This window comes from Pimephales promelas, chromosome 22 (assembly GCF_988280905.1).
Source record: "Pimephales promelas chromosome 22, fPimPro1.hap1.1, whole genome shotgun sequence".
Taxonomy (NCBI): Eukaryota; Metazoa; Chordata; class Actinopteri; order Cypriniformes; family Leuciscidae; genus Pimephales; species Pimephales promelas.
Window position 1 is genome coordinate 18247189 of NC_142790.1, and position 21278 is coordinate 18268466.

Genomic DNA, 21278 nt, shown 5'->3' on the forward strand with positions numbered 1-21278 from the left:
CATCTTGACTAAGGCCGCGGGGGCCGCCATTGTAGCAAACCTTCACCTGCTGTTAGCATTCCATTGACTCCCATTCATTTTGGCATCACTTTGACAGCGAATAACTTTACATCTGAGACATCCAAAGACTCCATTTGTCCATTGTTTATTTCTAAAGAAACACGACAATGTATAAAAGGCTCTTTTACTTTGTATCTTACAGTACGTTTTGGCCCCGTAGAAGCCGTTTTTGTAAAAATAGGCTAACGATTGCGTGATAACCACGCAACTCTCTGTTGCACATTAGAGAAATTACCATATAGACAGGAGGAGAAGCTCGCAGGCAATCAATCTTTTACTGTCAATGAGGCAGTCGGGTCGACATGTTGGCATAAAGTCAAGGGAGAAGCCCATAGATAGAGGGTAAATAAAAGCAACGGGTTGCTCGCGTCACATCTACATCGTCAAGCTCAGTTTGAGCCTGTCCAGTTCGCTCAGCCATCAGGAAGTGAGAGCTTCTAATTTGCTTCATTTTTCTCCGTTGAAGTCTATGGGGTCGCTGTGTCCATTTCTTTTACTGTCTATGCGTCTATGATCATAACTATGCCAAAATGTGCACTCACTTGACGTTAAGCATTTTCTGGTGCATAATGTGATATCTAAGAACCTAAAACCCTGTTTCTCCCAGTTGACAAGGAAACACATAACCGGCATTATCAGAAATCTCCACCTTGGCTGGAGTTTTTAGAAATAATTGTTTTCTGGGAAAAAAATTATTTAATTTTGATAGAAAATGCCTTCCATAATTGCTAGCCTAGACCATTTCACAAGATGTAAACAACACTGGTCCAGAAGCACTTCCTGTTTCAGTTTGTAGCTGTTTTCTTTATTTCACATGTAAAGAAAACATCTCAAAGATGTTTGTTTAACTTTTTGATTCAGTTTTATATGTTCTGTTGGTTGTATTTTATCCCAGCTTTTATGTAGTGTTAAAAAACTGAAACAGGAAGTGCTTCTGGACCAGTGTTGTTTACATCTTGTGAAATGGTCTATACTAATGTTTTGAAGATGCTGGAAAATTTGGTGAAACACAAAAAAGTGAAAGAAAATAAATATTACAAGATATTTACATTAAATATAAGACTGTCATCATTTAGATTTATTGCTGAAAATGAAGGACGCAGAGGCGACGCCGTGTCAAAGTGCTTTGTCGCCAGCACTGGTCAAATTATGTACTGCAAAATGACACCAGACACCGCTTGAGGTCTTACCGTTTGATGAAAAATATGTCCTTTACTCACTAAATGTGCCTCTGTAAACAGCGGCAACCGGGGGTGGTAAGTTAATTGCAAGGTTCAGTCAAGGTTATCGATGTTTAGATCTCTCCAGCTATTGTGTGTTTGAAATTGACTTAATTATACAACTGATTAACTGGAGGAGCCCATTGTAAATAGTTCATCGCTTGTAACAGACTAAAGTCCTTCGTCTCTGCTTGTTTCTGCTGCCTTTGAAGTCCGGTGATATTTTTTTTAGACTTTGAAGTATATTCCGTAGCCTCGGAGTAAAACAGCTCATCGTTAGCTTGTGCCTTGTTTACTTCGTTTTCTCTTGCTTCGACCGGATAATTTATTTGGGCAAATATCATTTTCATGTGTTTAATGTTTATGCGTATTTAACAGAGAAATGAAATCTTCTTCGGCATAGGCAATTGACGGAGTTTTCTATTTAGGGTAGGCCTTCAATTTAGACTTTATATATGATGTCCTTAAAGGGATAGTTCACCCAGAAATGAAAATTCTTTCATCATTTACTCACCCTCAAGTTGTTCCAAACATCTATGTGTTTATTTGTTCTGCTGAACACAAAGGAAGATATTTGGAAGAATGTTTTAATCAAACAGATCTCATTCCCTATTGACTTCCATAGTAGGAAAAAAATACATACTATGGAAGTCAATGGGGATTGAGATCTGTTTGATTAAAACATTCTTCCAAATATCTTCGTTTTCAGCAGAACAAATAAACACATGGAGGTTTGGAACAACTTGATGGTGAGTAAATACTGACAGAATTTTCATTTTTAGGTGAACCATCCCTTTAATGTCCTCTTTTGTAGCCTATACTCGGGCGCGATGACTACATAAAGTCTACACAAAGTTGTCATTCACAATAATATTGTAACTTGCTTACACTGACTCAGTTCCAATTCAAATCCAAAAAAAAAAAATACTTTATATTTTTTAACATTTAATTTAAATCTCCATTATTGCTATTTCTTATATCCTAGTTCTTTGTCAATATTGTTGAGGTTAAAATCTACATTTTTCCCTGGTTGAAGGATTATAGTGGCATCCATTATTTTAGTAGCTGCGGTCATCAGTTATCATATGGAATCAACTGCGTCCTAATGTAAAGTTGAACAATTTCATTGGAGAAAAGGTTTTGGTTTGATCAAATGGCATGTCGGAGGTTGCTTTACACAGCCTTTTGTATCAAAACGTAAATAGTGTTTATTTATGTAAACAAAACAATGCTGTTTTGCCACTGGGGGTCAGTATGATCTCACTTTCGGACCAGCCGAGACTAACTTCTTGAAAGGTCTATGAATCTGAAGCTGAATTGAGAACCACATTCTATTACTATTTTCACCTTATCTTTTTATGGCAGGAATAGTTATAGTATACAAGTGTGCATTGCATTTCTGAATTCAGCATAAATGAGAGAAGCTGAGATGGGATTCTCATGCCAAAATCATAGCCTTAACCAGTCTAGTGCTCCCAATAATAAACTCTATTCCGCTTCAGTGACCTCAAATAACTTTAGTCAAGGGTGTCTGATGTTTTTAAGGGACTACTGAAAATCTTAATTTGGTCTCATACCAGCCATCAGATATAACTCCTTCAGGAGTAGCACCTGGGTCTCACTGAAAGAAATAGCAATGCTCAATGATCAAGAGAAATGTAGTCTTTTGTTGCTAGATGGCTGAGGCCATTGATGTGAGAGGCATTGAACTCTGTCTGGCACCCAGATTACAGCGTCGCTGCTGCTCGGGGTTTCCAGTGAGCACTTCAACTGAATGAGAGACCCAGAGACTGAGACAACAGCGGCGTTCCCACCAGGTTACGCAAGGACATGTTTTCTCCAGCTTCACTCATTAGAACATTTTCACAAGCACCCCGCGGGTTTGGCGAGAGGTTTCAGGGGGTCGATTTAATTAAAACCACAGTCGACGGATTTGTACATTCACAGCTTTTAGTAAATGCTTTTAGAGGACTTTTTTTTTTTTCTCATCCTCTCCAATTCCCACCCTTAATAAACGAGGACTTTGAACATTTGGGATGTGCATAACACCATACCTTTTGTCTCCTTTTAGACAATCAGATATTGGCTTTTGGACAGCTCGTAAGCACATCCAACACTTACGAAGATCACGACCCCAAAAAAGGCAGAAAACCTGTGACGGTCACCACTGACAAGCCACTTTTATGGAGCATGGGAATTAAACGACTGTGAATGAAGCACTGGAGCACCAAGCCTTTAAAAAGTGCCTTTTTTTTCCAGCACCAACAACCTTTTATTAATGAAGACAATGAGTAGTGTAACCTTTGATTTATTAACAGCCAAATATAAATGTTAACATGCACAAAAAGCATGATTTATACAAATGTTTGCGTTCAGTCCATCATCGTTTCCGGCAGCCGCAGGTCTGTTTGGCTTCACAGCTGATTCAACCACCACTGTTAACGAGAAACAACAATCCTGATTTAATCACTGAGTCAATCAAAGGCTGAATGTAACAAAGCATCAGATCAAAAGGCAATTTGCACATGAACTGTAATGCTCTGTAGTAAATTACATGTTGGGAGTTTAATGATTTTTGTAACTAACTATTTTTCACAATTGTAGCAATAAAAGTCTAAATTGTACTGGTAATTGTGATTTGTTTGTTTTTTTTACTTACACAATGATGTTGTTGATGGGGATGTGGATGAGTTTGACAAAGAATCCAATGAAGCCCATGATGGCAAATCCAATTGCTGTTGCCATGGCAATCTTTTGGAATTCTATACAGCAAGGGAAACAAATAAATTCAGCTTTTATATATATATATATGGAAAGGCCAGAATTGAATAGTTACATTTTTTTTTAAATGAACATTGTAATTTCCTTTTATATTATTATTAATCTGTAGCAGAAACAAGCTTTCCCCTTAAAACCCTCTGCATGTACAATTTTCTTATTATCTTCACTTATTTATTTTTTTTGCCCGGTTTTACAGACGAAGCTGAAGCCTAATCCCAAATAAAATACATATTTGAACTGTACAGTCTAAACTCAAAATAACTTGCACTGGCTTTTTTTTTTTTACAACATTAGTGCCATTGTTTGCTTCAATATGCACACCAGTAATGTTTTTTTCTAAGGCACGTTTAAAAAAAAATTAAAGTAATTTAACATCTTATTTTAACTAAAACCTAATCATGGCTTAATCGACTCAATTTCTTTGAAACCAGACTTTGTGTTTTAAATTCAAAACTTTTAAATACATTAGTTCTAGCATAAATTATCCAGATTGTTTTATGCTTATCAAATCTTTGAATTTTAAAAGACAAATGGACTGGACATGCCTTTTCTATCTGGCTTTGTGCATCTTTTGACGAGTCTGATGGAGTCCTTGACGAACTGCCTGCTGGGCTCCACGAACTGCATGACCTGATCCATCCTGAAGTGATGCTGAAAACAGAACAGAGAATTACACATCTGTAAAAGACAAACCCTTAACATGCTCATCAGAGAACAGAACAAGCATAAGCAGACCACAATCACATATCTGCACTGCTACATCAACATCTCACATAAACCACTATGTTAGACAAGTTTCACGACGTATAAATGGATTTTTTAAAGTCATTTAACGTTAGTTGATCCTATTTAGACCCAGGAACCCTCCACCCCGAAACCCAAGTACATGAATCACACGATCTGAAAACCTCCGTTAGTTGATCAAATATATTCTGAAACCAGTTGTTAATCCCTTAAATACGTCAACTAACCACAAGTCTTTAATATCCGAATTGCATTACGTTACTAATGTAACGTTAGCACGACTTGCTAACACAATTAGCCTGAACGCTGAGGGCTTGTTTACTCGGATAAAAATGGCACTGAATGATTTTAAAATTGATCTAATATAACATACGCAACAAAAAGTGAAGTATTTTGAAACTCAGATCAAGAAAGTGTGATCGTATGTGATCAGTCAGAAACAGTGTTTACCCTGATACTCAACGATCACATCAGACACGTCCTCAGTAAAGACACATAACTATGTATTGCCTTATTTTAAAAGCTAAAGTCTGTACTTAATACCAATATAGATTTCTAAAGACCCAATGTAGACAAAAATACACTTACCTGTGTTAATAAATCAAAGGATACCGTAGTAGTTCAACTGGACGTGACACACTGATTCCGCTGTGCGTTACGCCACGTAGTTTTAACTGAGGAAAGACTGACGCAGCGCTAAGAGCGACGCATGCGCACTAGCTCACAACTCTTGCGCACAATGACGTTCTCACTGCCATCTAGCGACTGGAGTTTAGATCGCAGAGACTCGTCCACATCATCATTATTGCAGAGAAGACAAACAAGCATTGTGTACTGTAGACGTTGTCATCTAGCCATCGGTCTGTCTGTGAGGATTGTTCCTGGAATTTGCAAACAGTTTATGTAAACAATTTACATTTTCATTGCTGTTGATGTTTGTTTTTTTTAATTCCTAATACATTATTAAAAATCAATTAGGCCTATCTGTTCAAATAATTTAGGCACAATGGTCCTGAGCTATAATAAGAACAACAGTTTAATTTATATTAACATTAACAAAAATGTATAAATAATGTAAAACATGTGGGCTATTGCTCATTGTTTTCATTAAACCGTGAAAATGGAATTTTGTTTCATTTACGATCACTGAGAAATGTTCTATTATTTAAAATGCAAAAAAAAAAAAAAAAAAAAAAAACCTTTTATTTTCAAGGTGAAAATGATTCATTTGCATGGATCCACGCCGAAGAAAACGTATTGTCACGTTTTTAATGAAGCAGCCGAATGTGTAAAATGTCTATTTTTCCGGGTTTTTTTTTCTATTTTACCTAGTTCCATTGCTTAGCAACGGGAAGAAACTCTTGTAACTTCAGTGCCCAACCCGTATCACGACAAGGCGTGAAATAATCACGTTGGTCCACTTTGGAAAACGTGTAGATGTCACGGTTTAGTTTAAACTCAAAACCACAAATAGGGCTATACTGCCCTCTTGTGTCAAATTATATTTCTATATTTATTTTTCCAACAAATAAAGCCAAACCTGCAATAAAACCCCGTCCAAAATACCCTTGAACTCAACAGATGCAGTGGCTCAGTTGATAAAGCGTTGGGCTTTAATCAAGAAGACCTGATTCAATTCCCATACTTGCGTTAAATTGTTGTGATTATATCAAACAAAGTGGCCTAAACAATATTTCTTCAACCCGGTATCATGACGTGAAATAATCACGTTGGTCCACTTTTGAAAACGTGTAGATGTCACGGTTTAAACCCCCTCAAACGTGAAACTTACACTTAAAACTTACCATCACGACCTATTGGTTTTCATTAAACCGAGAAAAATGGAATTTTCTTTTATTGACGATCACTGAGAAATGGTCTAATATTTAAAATGCAAAAAACATTTATTATTTTCAAGGTGAACAGGATTCATTTGCCTCGATCCACGCTGACAAAAACGTCTAAATGTCACATTTTTAATGAAGCAGCCTCAATAGTCAATGCGAATTGGGAGCAGCATTTGCGTTCCCGCGCAAACCTTTTGAGTTCAACAGAGCCCTAAAGAGGATATGTTGGTGGAAAAAATATTATGGTTGTATCCGAAATAGTATAGGCTATTGCCTATAAAGCCGAAAAACAGTGTGTGACAAAATATGTAGCCTATGCCCGAAGATACAGTACTCTCTACAAGTATGCAAATGACCTAAAACTTCCAGCGAGATTCTGAAGTGTGCATATGAATACATATCTCATGATTTATGAATGGCCAACACATTCTCACTCCCAAGGCGTCACCTAACTGACGCCTTGGGAAGCATTTGACCATGCTTCAATATCTGACGCTTTAGGCGCCCTTTAGCGTCAGTTAGATGACGCCCTAGGATCGCGTGTACCCTACCCCCACCCATACCTAGCCGCGTCCTCTAACTGACGCTTTCCTTTAGCGTCAGTTAGATGACGCCGTAGGATCGCGTCATGTAAGTGACGCTAAAGGGCGCCTAAAACGTCAAATATTGAAGCATGGTCAAAGGTGACGCCTTGGGGTGAGAATGGGCTGGAATGGCAGTGAAGAGACTGGTTTAGTTCACCCAAAAAATGAAAATTCTATCATCATTTACTCACCCTCATGTTCCAAACCTCTATGTGTTTATCTGTTCTGCTGAACACAAAGGAAGATATTTGGAAGAATGTTTTAATCAAACAGATCTCAATCCCCATTGACTTCCATAGTAGAAAAAAATACATACTATGGTAGTCAATGGGGATTGAGATCTGTTGATAATGACAGCATGGTAATTGTAGTAGCTACACCCAGACTAACTACACACTCATACTATATAGAAAATGGCATAAGCTGATAAGTCTTTTACTCATTTTGTTGCGATCACATCATTATCTTTATGGCACAGCTGATTGGTTGCTGTTGCATCAGTGGCCAATAAGCTGCAGCTCACACTTCCAAACAAATACCAGGGCGTTGCTGGTAGGAGTATGCAGCATCGTCCACCTTCCCCAGCTCCACCTGTATAGATCTGCTACGGGGGTTAAATCATGTATTCTACATGTGCAGCAGCAGATCTATTCCGCCATGACCAAATACATTAACATTGTCATTGTCATATCCATTACCATGCCAATCTCTATAGCCGTAACCGAGATGTCATGACAGAACTGTGGATATTACAATAGCTCTTTAGCAAAACAAACAAACTAAACCAAAAGCAAATTCATAAAATAAAAGGATTTAATAGACCAAAATACATTTAATGTACTATTGACATTATAACAGCACAGCCAATGGCATTATAAAAAGAGATTACAATGTACAATATCAAACAGTGCTGATTCAGTCATGCATTGTATGAATACTACAGTTTCCATTATCTATGACATTAGTACAAAAGCTTTCATTTCCGCTTGTATTAGAGTGTCACTGCGAGGAGCGCTCGATCAGTCCCATGTAATGCTGAGCATCTGACAGCTGAGTTCCCAGAGTTTCTGAGCCATTTCATCATCTGAAGCTTCTCTCGAACACAGTGCTGGGGCGCAGTCACTGGAAAACAAAGTTCCTCGGGTTTAGTGAACATTAATACAGCTATAATAATATCTATTTCATGTTTAACCTAAACACATTTTATTATCTTACAAACCTAATGCAAATGAATATGATGTACCTGTAATATCTTCCACACTCATTGTCCAGGTCTGGCTCCACAGCACAGTAGATGGTGGTCTGCGCCCCCTGAACAGTGGTCTTGGTGAAGGGGCTGAAGACCTTGACTGCGATCTGCACAGGCTTGCCGAGGTTCCTAAACAGCTCCGACTGCACCACACCAGGATGGAGTGAGTACACATTCACACCACTGCCTAGGAACATGACCGTATTTCATTATAAGAGTTCAATGGTATTTCATTGATAAATACAGTTGGGCTTTCTTTTTTGGTACTGCTATGAACAGAATTGTTTTAATAGAAATAGGTCTAGGATTAAATCCTTGGATAGCCTACTTGAAAATTATATTTTTATTGCCTGCATGTAAACCAAAAGAAATGGACACAGCGACCCCATAGATTTCAATGGAGAAAAGTGAAGCCAATTAGAAGCATACACTTCCTGATGGCTGAGCGTAATGCACAGTCTTTTTGAGACAGTTTGAGGCCTGTGTTCTGTGTTTGTGTTCTTCTCAAAAAGTCTTAGTAGCTGTGCCAAGAGGAATCTGAATCATTCCCTTCCAAATCTTGCAGAGACAGGAGGTGTCCATGAGCTAGCAGCAGGATCAACTGTATGACTCTCTATGGGTTTCTCCCTTGATTTTATTCCTCCATGTCCCCCCAATTGCCTCATAAACTAGTCTGGGTTTTCCCATACTGCCTTAACGCAGCGCGATTCAATTCACGCTGAAAGTCTGGATACCATGGCCAGATTTTTCGCCTCATTTAGGGAACCAATCACAGAACGGGGAGGGAGCAGCAAGACGATGACGATCTATCCCTCAAACCGACGCAGTTTGTATATATCTATGGATTCAACATGGTAGCAGACGCGAAGCTACCTTTTGATGCAGCATTAGATATTGTTTTACAACGCATTCTCACCCCAAGGCGTCACTTGACCATGCTTCAATATTTGACGTTTTAGGCGCCCTTTAGGCGTCACTTACATGACGCGATCCTACGGCATCATCTAACTGACGCTAAAGGAAAGCGTCTGTTAGAGGACGCGGTTAGGTTTAGGTGTGGGGTGGGGGTAGGGTACACGCGATCCTAGGGCGTCATCTAACTGACGCTAAAGGGCGCCTAAAGCGTCAGATATTGAAGCATGGTCAAATGCTTCCCATGGCGTCAGTTAGGTGACGCCTTGGGGGTGAGAATGGGCTGTGTTTTAAGTACTAGTTTAGAATGCAAGTTTATTTTGAAAAAAGAGCCGTTTTTGGCGTTAAACTTCGCGAGACCCCAGTCGTTATTGTTGTCTCGCAAATGGGCTTTATGCCCAGCTGAACTACTTCCTGAACTTCAGCCAGCTCCTTGTTTCCTGTCTGCAGTTATTGGCCAAATTGATTAATTCAGGTGTACCTGACTTCAGTAGTCATGGCAACAATAATCAGACACACCTGAATTAATCAATTTGGCCAATAATGGCAGACAGGAAACAAGGAGCTGGCTGAAGTTCAGGAAGTAGTTCAGCTGGGCATAAAGCCAATTAATCGCCCTAATGGAGGACCAGTACAGGAGGCGGTCAACCTTGGAATATCTGCCGCTCAGCTGTGTCCCGAGAAAGAAAATGCGATAAAGAATTGTCGATACCAACTTCTGTTCGGCAGTCCCGAGGCCTGGATGAGAGCAAAGTGGCAAGACATGTTAGCCACGGAGTTGTATAGTACCTGCTAGGCATCGTCTTCGACGAAGTCCTTTAACTTATAAGTGGTAAGTGATATTTATTAATATCATATTGTCATTATGCCTGTGTAGACTACCTACTGTGGTTGTCACAGTGCCACACGTACCCGATTAAAGTTGTTGACTTTAGTCATTAAATTAAATTTTTATTTTTTTTTTAACTTGTGAAGTACAAGTGCAAACAATTTCCAATGCAAACAACAACTTCAACTTCTATGTTAAACTGTACTTAATAATACTTTTTCTAATTGAAACAATTGGCAACAAGCGCATTTGATAGACATTCTTAGCACCCAATAAACGGCGCCGGGCATTCGTAAACCACGCCTCAAATACGAGAAAATGTGCATGTGGTTCCCAGACCCAAGTCTCAATGAGAATTGGGTCTGGCGTTAGCCAGGCCAACCCGATCTCACGGGAATTCGTACGAATTTTACGAGGTGGCTTTATCGTAACAATTCGTACGACCTCACTCGTACGAATTAGTACGATTTTGCTAAATCGTACATATTTTACGAATTAGCCAATTCGTATGAATTCGTACGAATGACCTACCCCTGACCCCGCCCCTAAACATAACCGTCACGTGGGTTTAGACAAATCGTACAAATTCGTACGAGTGAGGTCGTATGAATTAGTACGAATTAGCCACTTTTGAATCACTCGTACGAATTCGTACGAATTGGTCGTGAGATAGGGTAGGCCAGGCTACTCATAAACAGTAAAAGATTGCCTGCGAGCTTCTACTCCTACATCTATACGGTAATTTCTCTACTGTGTGACAGAGAGTCGCGTGGTTATGACGCAAACGTTTGTAACGTAATGGAGTATATAATAGTATATATAGTAATAATACAAAGTAATGGAGCCCTTTATACATTGTCGTGTTTCTTTAGAAATAAATAATGGACAAATGGAGTCTTTGAACGCCTCGGATGTAAAGTTATTCGCTCAGTCAAAGTGACGCCAAAATGAACGGTGGAGTCGATGGAATTCTAACAGCAGGTGAAGGCTTGCTACAATGGTTGATGGATAACCCCCTTGATGTAAACTACAAACACGCAAATTTGTAAAACATTTTGTCATCTACTGGTATGGCCAGCATAATACAGCGTTTTTATTCGTTTTCATGGATCCATGTGAACGGGGATCATTTCGAATTTGTTGACGTTTCTACGCAAAAAAAAAAAAAACGCACAGGAAAAAACGTTTCTGTAGAGTGACATTTTCATGATACTCTAACCATCTGACTGACACATGTTCAAAAACGTGATTATTGCCACAGTACATAATCTAGAAAACCATGGTATCCGAAAAAAAAACATGGCGATACCATGGTATTTTTTCATGACACTTTGTTCTTTCACAACCTGTTTTTGTTTCACTAAAATGTTTGAATCATGTTTAGTCTAGCATTGATATAGCCTTGCTATGAAGGTCACATACCTTGCAGTCTTTTAGCCAAGGAGCGTGTGCAGAGGATGTTAGCTAGCTTGCTCTGGCCGTAAGCCCTCCGCGGAGAGTAACCCTTCTCACTGTTTATGTCATCCAGACGGATGCTGCCCCACGTATGGGCCACAGAAGCCACGTTTATAATCCTGGAGGGGGTTGATTTCTTGAGGAGGTCCAGCAGAAGGTAGGTGAGTAGAAAATGACCTGTTGGCAGTTTGAAGATAAAAATAGTCTGGGGTTATACCTTTCATTGTCCCCCTTGTCCTGTTGATGCGTCATTTGTCTATTACTCAATAAATGCATGGAAGTGGATGTATATGGAAAGGATGTGTACTGTATGTGAGTATTTAGGTTCCTACAGGAAGCCAGCTTGGGCTGATGAACGACTAAACAGCACACACTGTCAATTTACAGGGTCACTACTCCACACTAGTATTAAGTCTGAGACTTCCTCTGTGAAACAATGTTGCCTTTTACATAGGGGTAGTCTATAACCAAATACAATTTGTGCTTAATTTAAAAGAAGTCGCTTTTATTGACTACTTGGTTTACTGGTCAGAAAGAGTAACATTATGGATTAGAGACAGGAAATCTAATTTTACTAATAGTCTTATTTTTTCCTGAGTCACAATGAGCGTTTTACATCTACAAAACACGTGTTGATAATTAGGCTATTTGAAACCAGCCTGATCTCATGAAAGTTCGTGTCTATGGCACGAATGTCATTTCTCGTGGCATTTATACGCCAAAAACAGTTTTTGCGTGTATTTGGCACGCGATTTTCGCGTACATATGATACGCACTTTTTTGCGTATAATACGCACGAACTCCCCACCCCCCTCCCCCCTAAACCTAACCCAGGGTTTTTTAGTGCGTACCATATACACGAAAAAAAACACTTTTGGCGTATAAATGCCACGAGAAATGACACTCGTGGTATAGATACGCATCTTCATGAGACTGTGTTGTTGAAACTGCTGCAGATATTTGTAAAATTGCCTTTTCTGTGTCCTTGTTCCTGCTTTTGGTTTGTCTCCTTGGCTTCAGGATGTTTGATTTACTTGGTCTATTTAAACTCTCTTTTGTTCAGTTCTTGGACCGTTCACGTCCATGTGTTTGATACTAGTTCTGTTCATAAGTTATTTTTGAGAAATCCTGAGTATTTTACTATCTTTGAATTGTGTTATTAAATCTGCACTGCTGTGCTTAAATCCATCTCTTATCTCACCTGCTGCAACCCTCAATTTGTGACAATAACACTGTAGGCTACCATGTAGAGAGTGTATGCATGTACATAAAGATAGCAAAGTCTTCACCTAAATGGTTTACACCAAACTGCATCTCGAAGCCATCTGCAGTTTTTGAATATGGGCACATCATGATTCCAGCATTGTTGATCAGGATGTTAACTTGCTTCTCCTCTAAAATACAAAAAAAAAAAAAATATATATATATATAAATGAATAAAGACCCATTAAATTGCATAAATATTATATTAATATATTAATACTATTCATATAAATGTGTAATCTTGATATAAATACAATAATTATATTAATGTCCCTCTCTCCAAGGAAATACATAATGCATTTAAAGTAATAGTTAGATGTCTTACGCACCCTTGTTTATGAGTTCGGCAAATGCTCTGATGGATTTGGTATCGGATAAATCAAGTTTTTTCACCACAATGTTTTGGTTTCCAGAATCTTCCATTAATTCTCCTCTGGCAGACTCTGCTTTTTCCAGGTCTCGACAGGCCATGATGACCCGAGCCCCTGAGGACATCATAAAGAAGCTGACAGAAATGTGCTTTCCAGTGCAAAAAGCCACAAAACAGAGTAGCTATCCTTCACGGATCTGAAATCACTCTGTTTATATATTCCAGCAAACGTCCTTGCTGTGGAATGTCCTTGCATAATAATTCATTCGGTGTTAAACAGGGATGTAAGGCTGATGAGCTAACACAATAGCTGTTTGCCTGGTAATACTGTTCAGAACGCTTATTATTCTATTCAGAGCAATTTGGCTGGCGAGCATCAGAGTTTCTTTGTTGGAATTCAGAGGGTCCATGTGGGAAAGTGTACAGTTTTACATCTCTTTGGCAGATAGTATTGCAATCCTGATGTTTATTTATATCAGCATACGTTCAAAGCTTCCAAGAGCCTGCCATTTATTACAAGATGAAGTTTTGCCATTTTAATTGCATCCCATTTGACATTAGGACACTGAGAATGATTTTCCCTCGCAGTTGTTATAATAATCCCAGATCATGATGATTTTAGACAATATCTTAAAGAGAAATACTGATCCAAAATGGTTTTGTCAATGGCAATAATAGTGCAAATACAGTGGGATAGATTGTAATTAATCCAGCTAACCTCCCCATATACCCCACTTCTAATTAGAGTGGCATCACACATGGCATGGTTTTGTTTCCCGTTGGCAGTCGATGCTGTTCACAGTATGTGCTTCGAACAGAACAAATCAAATCATTCAGGGCATTTTTAAGGTTTTCCTTTTAAGGTCAAGATTGAGTTGAGATGTATGTCCTGAAAACTAAAATGAGGTCTGTTAGTACCTTACCTCTTCTGGCAAGGTCTCTCGCTGTCTCTTTGCCTATGCCTGTATTAGCTCCAGTGATTATGACTGTTTTATTATCAAGACGTACAGAAGAGCTCCACTGACCACAGAAGAAATTTCTGGAATTGATTACAGAGCAAATGTTTATATATCATAGTGAATACCTAAAGTGAAGTAGTAGGTGAGAGTGGGGCTAGTTGTATCATTGTTATTACTAGTAAATGCACACTGTAAAACATTATGATTGATCAATATGTTATGACAACTTTTTTACATTGTTTTAAATTAGCAATTTTCAACTTTTTTTATGTTAATTATTTTTTTAAGTGAGTTTAATGCACTAATGATGACTTAAACATCCATGTTGATTGTACTTAAATTTAAGGCAGATAAAAAGTTTAAGGTAGCCTACTTGAAAATGTAAAATATAACTTATCATGTAAAAACCTAACTTTCGGAAATATCAGACCGCTGTTTTGACCTATAAATAGTGTAGCTACTTCATACTCTTAAAATATAACTTTAATTTAACTCACTTTTAAGACGCTTTTGCTGAATGAGATGCAGCCCTCATGACAATTTTCTCGCGTGACAACTAGCCCCATTCTCTAAATGAAATCAGCTGGTATAGCTAATTCAGCACAGGCAATTGGCATTTAAATAATTATATTGTTTAAAAAAAATACTGTTTAAGAACACCGTTGGGTCCCATTTATCTAGTTATGAACACTTTGGCGAAAAGAAAATGTGTATCAATACAGTTTTTCAGACACCGCGTTGCTTACCTTATTGAGTGCATTGTTCCAATATTGTCTGGTTCCCCTCAGCAGGCAGTAGTGCTCTACTCTAGAGTCCTGTGTAATTTATGAATGAGATATTACTATGCGGTCCGAATCCAAGCCCCTCCCGTCCAGGTCTCTGTCCTCTGGCCAATGAAACGCGACTGGGATCAATGTGGAGACCGTTCAGGTTCCCGCCGCTCGCAGTGATGGCCTTGAACTCAGCTTAGTTGAATTGAATCTTTTTTTGCAAGGTTGGACATTACGCTAACGTCACCAGTACACAGTAAAATCACGTCACCCACTTAAAAATGAGTCAAAATGTGCAAAAGCAGTGACCGCGTGTATCCACTAGATGTCCTTGTTGTGTCAGCCTGATGTTTCTTCACAACACACTGTCTGAACATTGTCTCACTGTACCTCAGAGAAGCAATGTAATTACATTTAAGAATAAGATACTTTATTAGTGACGGTAAATCGTTAGCCTAAATGAATATGAACATTTTTGTATTTTTTTTTTTTTATCTGCTCTCGTTTGCAACTATCCTTACTAATGTCACTTAATATTAGATTACTTGACATTTTCGATCCAACCTAGCCTAGGTATAGCCAAGACATTTATATTCCATTAACACAGTAGGCTATTAATTAGCTTTCGTTTAATTTTCTACTGTAAATTTTTTGACTTCCGTTTATTTTCTACCAGGCATGGCCAGCCTATACCTATGTCTATTTGTCTAATGTCAAATGACAATAAACTCACTTTAGCCATTAGCTGCTTTTAATAAGCAAGTTACGCAATAAACACATAGCCTACCTTGCTGAAAAATACAGCATAAACCAGCAATGTAGGTCCAAGTTGGTTTATATTGGATTGAGCTGGAATAGTGCTAGTGCTGGGGCCGGTTGCACAGAATAGCCAATTTTAGATTAGACAGGTAATCAGGTTATCAGTCTCACTTATCAAATTCAAACTAGACAAATCTACCTTTTTATGTAACAAAAAATTTAAGACCAGTCTTGAAGAAAAAAAATAGATGATTGACTAGTCTAAAGGGCAAGTTTTTGGCCTATAGCTGGTGGACCAGCATCATCCTGTTCTCAAGCAAATCTGAGCTGGTGTAGGCATAGCTGGTCCATCAACATTCCTGCTTGCCGAACCAGAAATCAGCATCCTATGCTGGTCCCAGCATGCAAAACATAGTCAGCTTGATTTTTCAGCAGGGTCATTTTTCAGCTTTCAAATGTCAATAGGCCTACTCGTTGTTTGTCTGAATTAATAACATCCAAAATATCACTACATTAGTATAACATGAATAAAGAGAGGGCTCAATTGGACTGCAGTTGAAAATGGGTTGCAATAACTCATAAAAGGGCATTAGTATGAAATAAGGCTGAGGAGGAAGTCATATCTTCTCATTTCCAACGAATCCCCAGCAGATTGCAGCTGACAGTCCACAGTCTGCCCGCAGTGTTCAAGTCATCCGCAGCCCTGGAGCACGGGGTCACGGCACAGTCACTGTGAGAGATCATAAGACAAAATATTTTACTAAACAGCGTGAGGAAACTCAGTTAATTTGGTTACTGCCAAATTTAGCCTTCCTAACGCAAAATAAAAGCCATGTTGTGAACAATAGTGCTTGCTTATGGGGAAGATGATAATTGAGGTTATTATTTCATGAGTGCAACAACAGCTAGCATCAGCTATACTGTATTCTAGTTCTGACAAACCTGTAGTAGGTTCCAGTGGGCAGGTCAGGAGTAACGGCACAGTACAGAGTGGTATATGCGCCTTCTGCAGGGGTTTTTATCAGGAAACCAAATGTCTTCACACAGACCTGCAGAGTCTTCTTCAGATGCCTGGTGATCTCTGTCTTCACTAGGCCTGGATCCACAGCATAAACACTCACTCCCAGTGCTGCCACATAAACATCACTCTACATGAGTTCCAGTTAGAAGAATGAAAAGTGTGCAAGAACGCTCTTATTGCCTTAATGAAGAATGTTTGTGGGTAAAACATGGGACAGTCATGTTAGGATAGCATACTGATCAATTAGCAACACATTATTTGGAAGGTTTGCCCATCTCCCTGTGAAACTTTTGATCTCCTTTAAGGGATAGTTCAGCTAGATTCACTTTCAGTCACCATTTAGTCACATACCCTGAAAATAAAAGGGTTGACATCTTGGACACTCATGCGCCATTCATGCAGAACCCATTTTTGTGCTTAAAATGTGACATGCAGGGCAGTGGAATGGAAAAAATATTAAATGTCTATGGGTAATTTTTTTCAAAGTTGAACTTTTAGCTTAAACACTCGATTTTTTGAATGCTGTATCATGCATGAGAAGCTGCAATGGGTTAAGCATGTCCATATAGGGGTGTCTGTTTAGGGGCCATTCACACAATGCGTTTTTGCATTCCACTGTTTTCCATTGTCTCGTGCACAACACCAAAAGAAGTTCAACTTTTAAAGAACATGTCTCTTGCGTTTTTTGTTTGTTCACTGACATGCATCTCACGTTTTTAACAACAAAAAGTATTAATATTGCAGATGTGAGTTGCAATAGCAAGTTTAAAGCTGCGTCCTAATTCAGAGGCTGCATCCTTCTTCAAATGCGGCCAACAAATCCTTTGTTTCCCGTGCAATTAAGGAAATAACAGATTGATCCTGATGACAACAGTGTTTAACAATGATTCTCAGAAAAATCGCTTACTGCACCTTTAAAACTTTCTATGTAAACGTTTTTCTGTGTAAACGTTTTTTCAAAGGAGGCTTACTTTTTTTCTCCAGTTTCCCAAACCATTCGAAATAAATCCTAGATTTGATGTGGAATCCAATTTTCGGACCTATGGTTATGCACGATTACATGCTGGCTCTTACCTTCCACTCTCGTGGCCAGCTCTCGTGTGAAAAGTACGTTGGCCAGTTTGCTCTGTACGTAGGCCTTCACGGGATGATAGCCTTTCTCACTGTTCAGGTCCTCGAAGTGGATCTTTCCCATGGGGTGAACCATTGAGGAGACATTAATCACTCTAGAAGGAGCTGAATGCTTCAACAGATCCATTAGGAGGAATGTGAGAAAGAAATGTCCTGAAGAAGAAAAGGAGTCATACATCACATGTCAAGTGTGAACAAACTCTATAGCTGCTGAACAACAAATAAGGATTCTTTGATATTGTTTGAAAGAATGAGAACGACTAGTGCACTTCATCATACCTAAATGATTGACTCCAAACTGTGTCTCAAAGCCGTCTGCTGTTGTGGAATATGGGCAGAGTGCCACTCCAGCGTTATTAATCAGCAAATGAAGAGACTTTTCAGCTAAAATAAAAGAGAATAACGATTTTAAACGCCAGTTAAGAGTTCAATATTTACATACCATCATTTTTGAAAACAATTCTTCAACCATAACTTACTGTTGTAGATCAGTTCAGCAAAATCACAGATGGATTTAGTGTCGGCCAGGTCAAGTTTCCGCACCACCACGATGGCGTCGTCCACGTCTCTGCTGATGTCACTGGCGGCCTGCTCGGCCTTCTCCATGTCTCTGCAGGCCAGGATCACCCGCGCGCCTCGGGATTCATAACACACTTTGTTCCATTATTTGAAAACAACTCGTACATTCTTTTGAGCAATTTCAAGGGGGGAAAAAAGTCTGGATAGGCCTAAACATCAGATCAAATGGCTATGCTGTCAGATCTATTCTATTTAATCTGTCCCTCTAAAATGAAAGGAAGGCTCGATGTATTTTTGGCCACAGTACCCACCCCGCTTTGCCAGGTCCTTCGCCGTTTCTTTCCCAATCCCAGTGTTTGCTCCAGTCACTATAGCCGTTTTTCCATCTAACCGGATATCAGATGACCAGCTTTTGATGAAAAGCCCTCTGAAAATAATAATAACAAAAAAATGATAGGCAGCTACCCTTCAAAGACAGATGTCAGATGCAACCAGGAAAATTTTAATATGTTTTTATATTTAATTTAATGTTATAGGCCTACTCGTATTTATAACAATTTAATTTATACCACTACTACTACTATTACTAATAATAATAACATTGTTATTAAAAATATTATAATAATTTGCTAATATTCCAAAATCCCTTGAGTTAATTATACTGATGGTTTAAAATAAAATAAACAACTTATTATTATTAAAATAAATTATTTATGATTAAAAGTAATATACGTTTCAATATCTATTAATCAAGTTAAGTATACAGATTATTTAAAACAAGTACAATAAATTCTCCTAATTTAATAACACTGATTGTTTAAAATTTAAATGAATATTTTGTTATTATTAATAATAGTAATAATAAATGACAAAATACATTTTAATTTCTATTACTCAAGTTCATTTTACTGATTATTTAAAATAAAAAAAAATATATTTGCACTGTAAAAACATATTGTTGGTTTAACTTAGAAAAATAAGTAACCCGGTTGCCTTAAAATTTTAAGTTCATTGAAATTGAAAAATTGAGTTAGTACAATGAAGGAGATTAATTTAATCATCAGAAACTCAAAATATCATGTTATTTGAACTACATAAATTATCTAAGTTGATTTGACAAAAGAAAAAATGTTGTAATTACAAATTATGAAAATGTTTTATATTTCAACATAAGTTTATTACAGATTATTTAAAATGAAAAATAAATACATTTGTATTAATAATAAAAAATAATATAAATTTCAATCTCTCTCAATCAAGTTTAACATAGTGATTAAATAAAAAGCACCTTACCTTAACACATTCATTTTCTCAAAAGTTTCATTACATGTGAACCAGCTAGAAGGATCTTTTTCCCAGCTTCTCACGATACAGAGTGTCATAATAAATGCTCGAGTGTCATTTGTACTCGAATTAGGAGGACAGAAAATCCCCTTTCTTTTTTCTGCGGTCAGAACGAATTGATCATGTTTAGCATGCAAAATAAATTGATCCGCTTTATACCCCGCATATATCTGAAAGGCCATGCTGCTAAATAAAGCGGTGTGTGTGACCTATACTGGCTACACTCACTGAACATATTCCAGGAAACTCTTACACAAAATGATCCCCACCAGCAAAATGTTTCACTTGATTTTAAAAAACTTTCCATCCTTATAACACTAAATCAATAGCGCTATTTCTTAGGCACTGCTGTTTTATTTCACATAAACATCCTTTGGTAACCACAGTAGATTTGAGTGAACCATTAAATGGCCAAAATGCCTGTTCGATCTTTAATGATGGGAAACTCTTCAATTTTTCATTTTTTTAAAAAATCAGGTAGTTTCCAGCCAAGCCGGAGGAGCACCTGTGTCCAAACCTGGGGTTCTCCCATCACCTGATAGCACATGATCTGCTAGGACATGACTGGAACATTTGAGGATCACTGACAGTGACACCCTTGACAGTGACCAACGGGAGATAGAATGATCCAGATCTCTTTTTCAGTGGGCTTCCCCTACATTCCCAATTCTCTGCAGATAAGAGCACTCAAATTCAATTATTATTAACAAAAATATTGGTTACACTTTATTTTAAATGTGTCATACACATTAGTCTACTACATTTTCTTAATAACAGTAAATGATGTATTACTACAAGTAACTTAACCAAAAACGTACCGTAACTCTATAAGTACAAGTAAGACGGCTACAATGTAACTACGTCACCTTAAAATAAAGGGTTACACTTTTATTTTAAGGTGTCCACTGTCCATGTTACAGTGTAATTATTTAAGTACTGAGTAGGGGAGACCAGGGACAGTTGTAACACTTTTTGCAATTTTTAGCAATACATCAAACAACATTTATACTGGAATATCCAATTTGTTATATTATAAACTTCATTCTGTCTACTGCTGAAACAATGTATTAAAGTGGTTTTATGAAATATGTATAGGTTGCAAAATTAATTTCAATATAGTATCTCCACTGTTACAACCGGTTGTAACGTATGTCAGGGACGGTTGTAACATGTCTAAAATATAGGCTACATAATGAATTAATGATATAACCGACTCAAAATGGAAAATATTATGTATCAGTCATGTTATTGTGACTATTAATTTATCCAATATCCAACTCTGGGAAGTGTCTTTGATCCCTGACTCCTCTTCTTGTGGAATCGGTGCAGGGTCACATGGCAAATGCCATATGATGACATTTTACATTTAATTTGCTATGCACAGTGAACATTTTACTTTTAATTTGCACATTAAATGGAAACTATGCAGTTTTTTTAAAAACTTAATTAGTTTTTAAAATA

At 37.9% G+C, this 21278-nt stretch overlaps 4 protein-coding genes across 6 annotated transcripts in view; 1 reads left to right on the forward strand and 3 right to left on the reverse strand.

Annotated features, from left to right (window-relative positions):
* tpk1 (thiamin pyrophosphokinase 1) overlaps positions 1–3911 on the forward strand; it is a 60090-nt gene extending 56179 nt beyond the window's left edge. The window contains exon 9 of the mRNA XM_039666813.2: positions 3352–3911. Within this exon, the coding sequence (XP_039522747.2) occupies positions 3352–3491 (140 nt within the window). The 3' untranslated portion in view covers positions 3492–3911. The remainder of the gene's footprint in view (positions 1–3351) is intronic.
* Positions 3573–5552, reverse strand: sec61g (SEC61 translocon subunit gamma). 2 transcript variants are annotated; one of them, XM_039666815.2, is made up of 4 exons: positions 5394–5552; positions 4607–4712; positions 3940–4042; positions 3573–3715 (listed from the first exon to the last, which is right to left on the reverse strand). In XM_039666815.2, exons 2-4 carry the CDS (start codon positions 4698–4700, stop codon positions 3706–3708), a joined length of 207 nt encoding a protein of 68 aa, XP_039522749.1. In that variant the 5' UTR covers positions 4701–4712; positions 5394–5552; the 3' UTR covers positions 3573–3705. The 2 variants fall into 2 exon arrangements, with proteins under 2 accessions (XP_039522749.1, XP_088982066.1); XM_089125940.1 differs by lacking the exon at positions 3573–3715 and having other exon boundaries at positions 3936–4042.
* A 2479-nt stretch (positions 5553–8031) lies between these two features.
* On the reverse strand, positions 8032–15359 carry LOC120475956 (retinol dehydrogenase 12). Of its 2 annotated transcripts, none has more exons than XM_039666812.2 (7): positions 15020–15359; positions 14238–14353; positions 13274–13429; positions 12971–13075; positions 11649–11858; positions 8480–8672; positions 8032–8358 (listed from the first exon to the last, which is right to left on the reverse strand). In XM_039666812.2, the coding sequence occupies exons 1-7, from the start codon at positions 15031–15033 to the stop codon at positions 8256–8258; spliced, it is 897 nt and encodes a 298-aa protein (XP_039522746.2). In that variant the 5' UTR covers positions 15034–15359; the 3' UTR covers positions 8032–8255. The 2 variants fall into 2 exon arrangements, with proteins under 2 accessions (XP_039522746.2, XP_088982065.1); XM_089125939.1 differs by lacking the exon at positions 15020–15359 and adding an exon at positions 14771–14885.
* Positions 15360–15776: 417 nt separating this feature from the next.
* LOC120475955 (retinol dehydrogenase 12) lies at positions 15777–20181 on the reverse strand. The gene is made up of 7 exons (XM_039666810.2): positions 19767–20181; positions 18785–18900; positions 18434–18589; positions 18234–18338; positions 17898–18107; positions 16745–16931; positions 15777–16532 (listed from the first exon to the last, which is right to left on the reverse strand). The coding sequence occupies exons 1-7, from the start codon at positions 19997–19999 to the stop codon at positions 16430–16432; spliced, it is 1110 nt and encodes a 369-aa protein (XP_039522744.2). The 5' UTR covers positions 20000–20181; the 3' UTR covers positions 15777–16429.
* Between the last annotated feature and the right edge of the window lie 1097 nt (positions 20182–21278).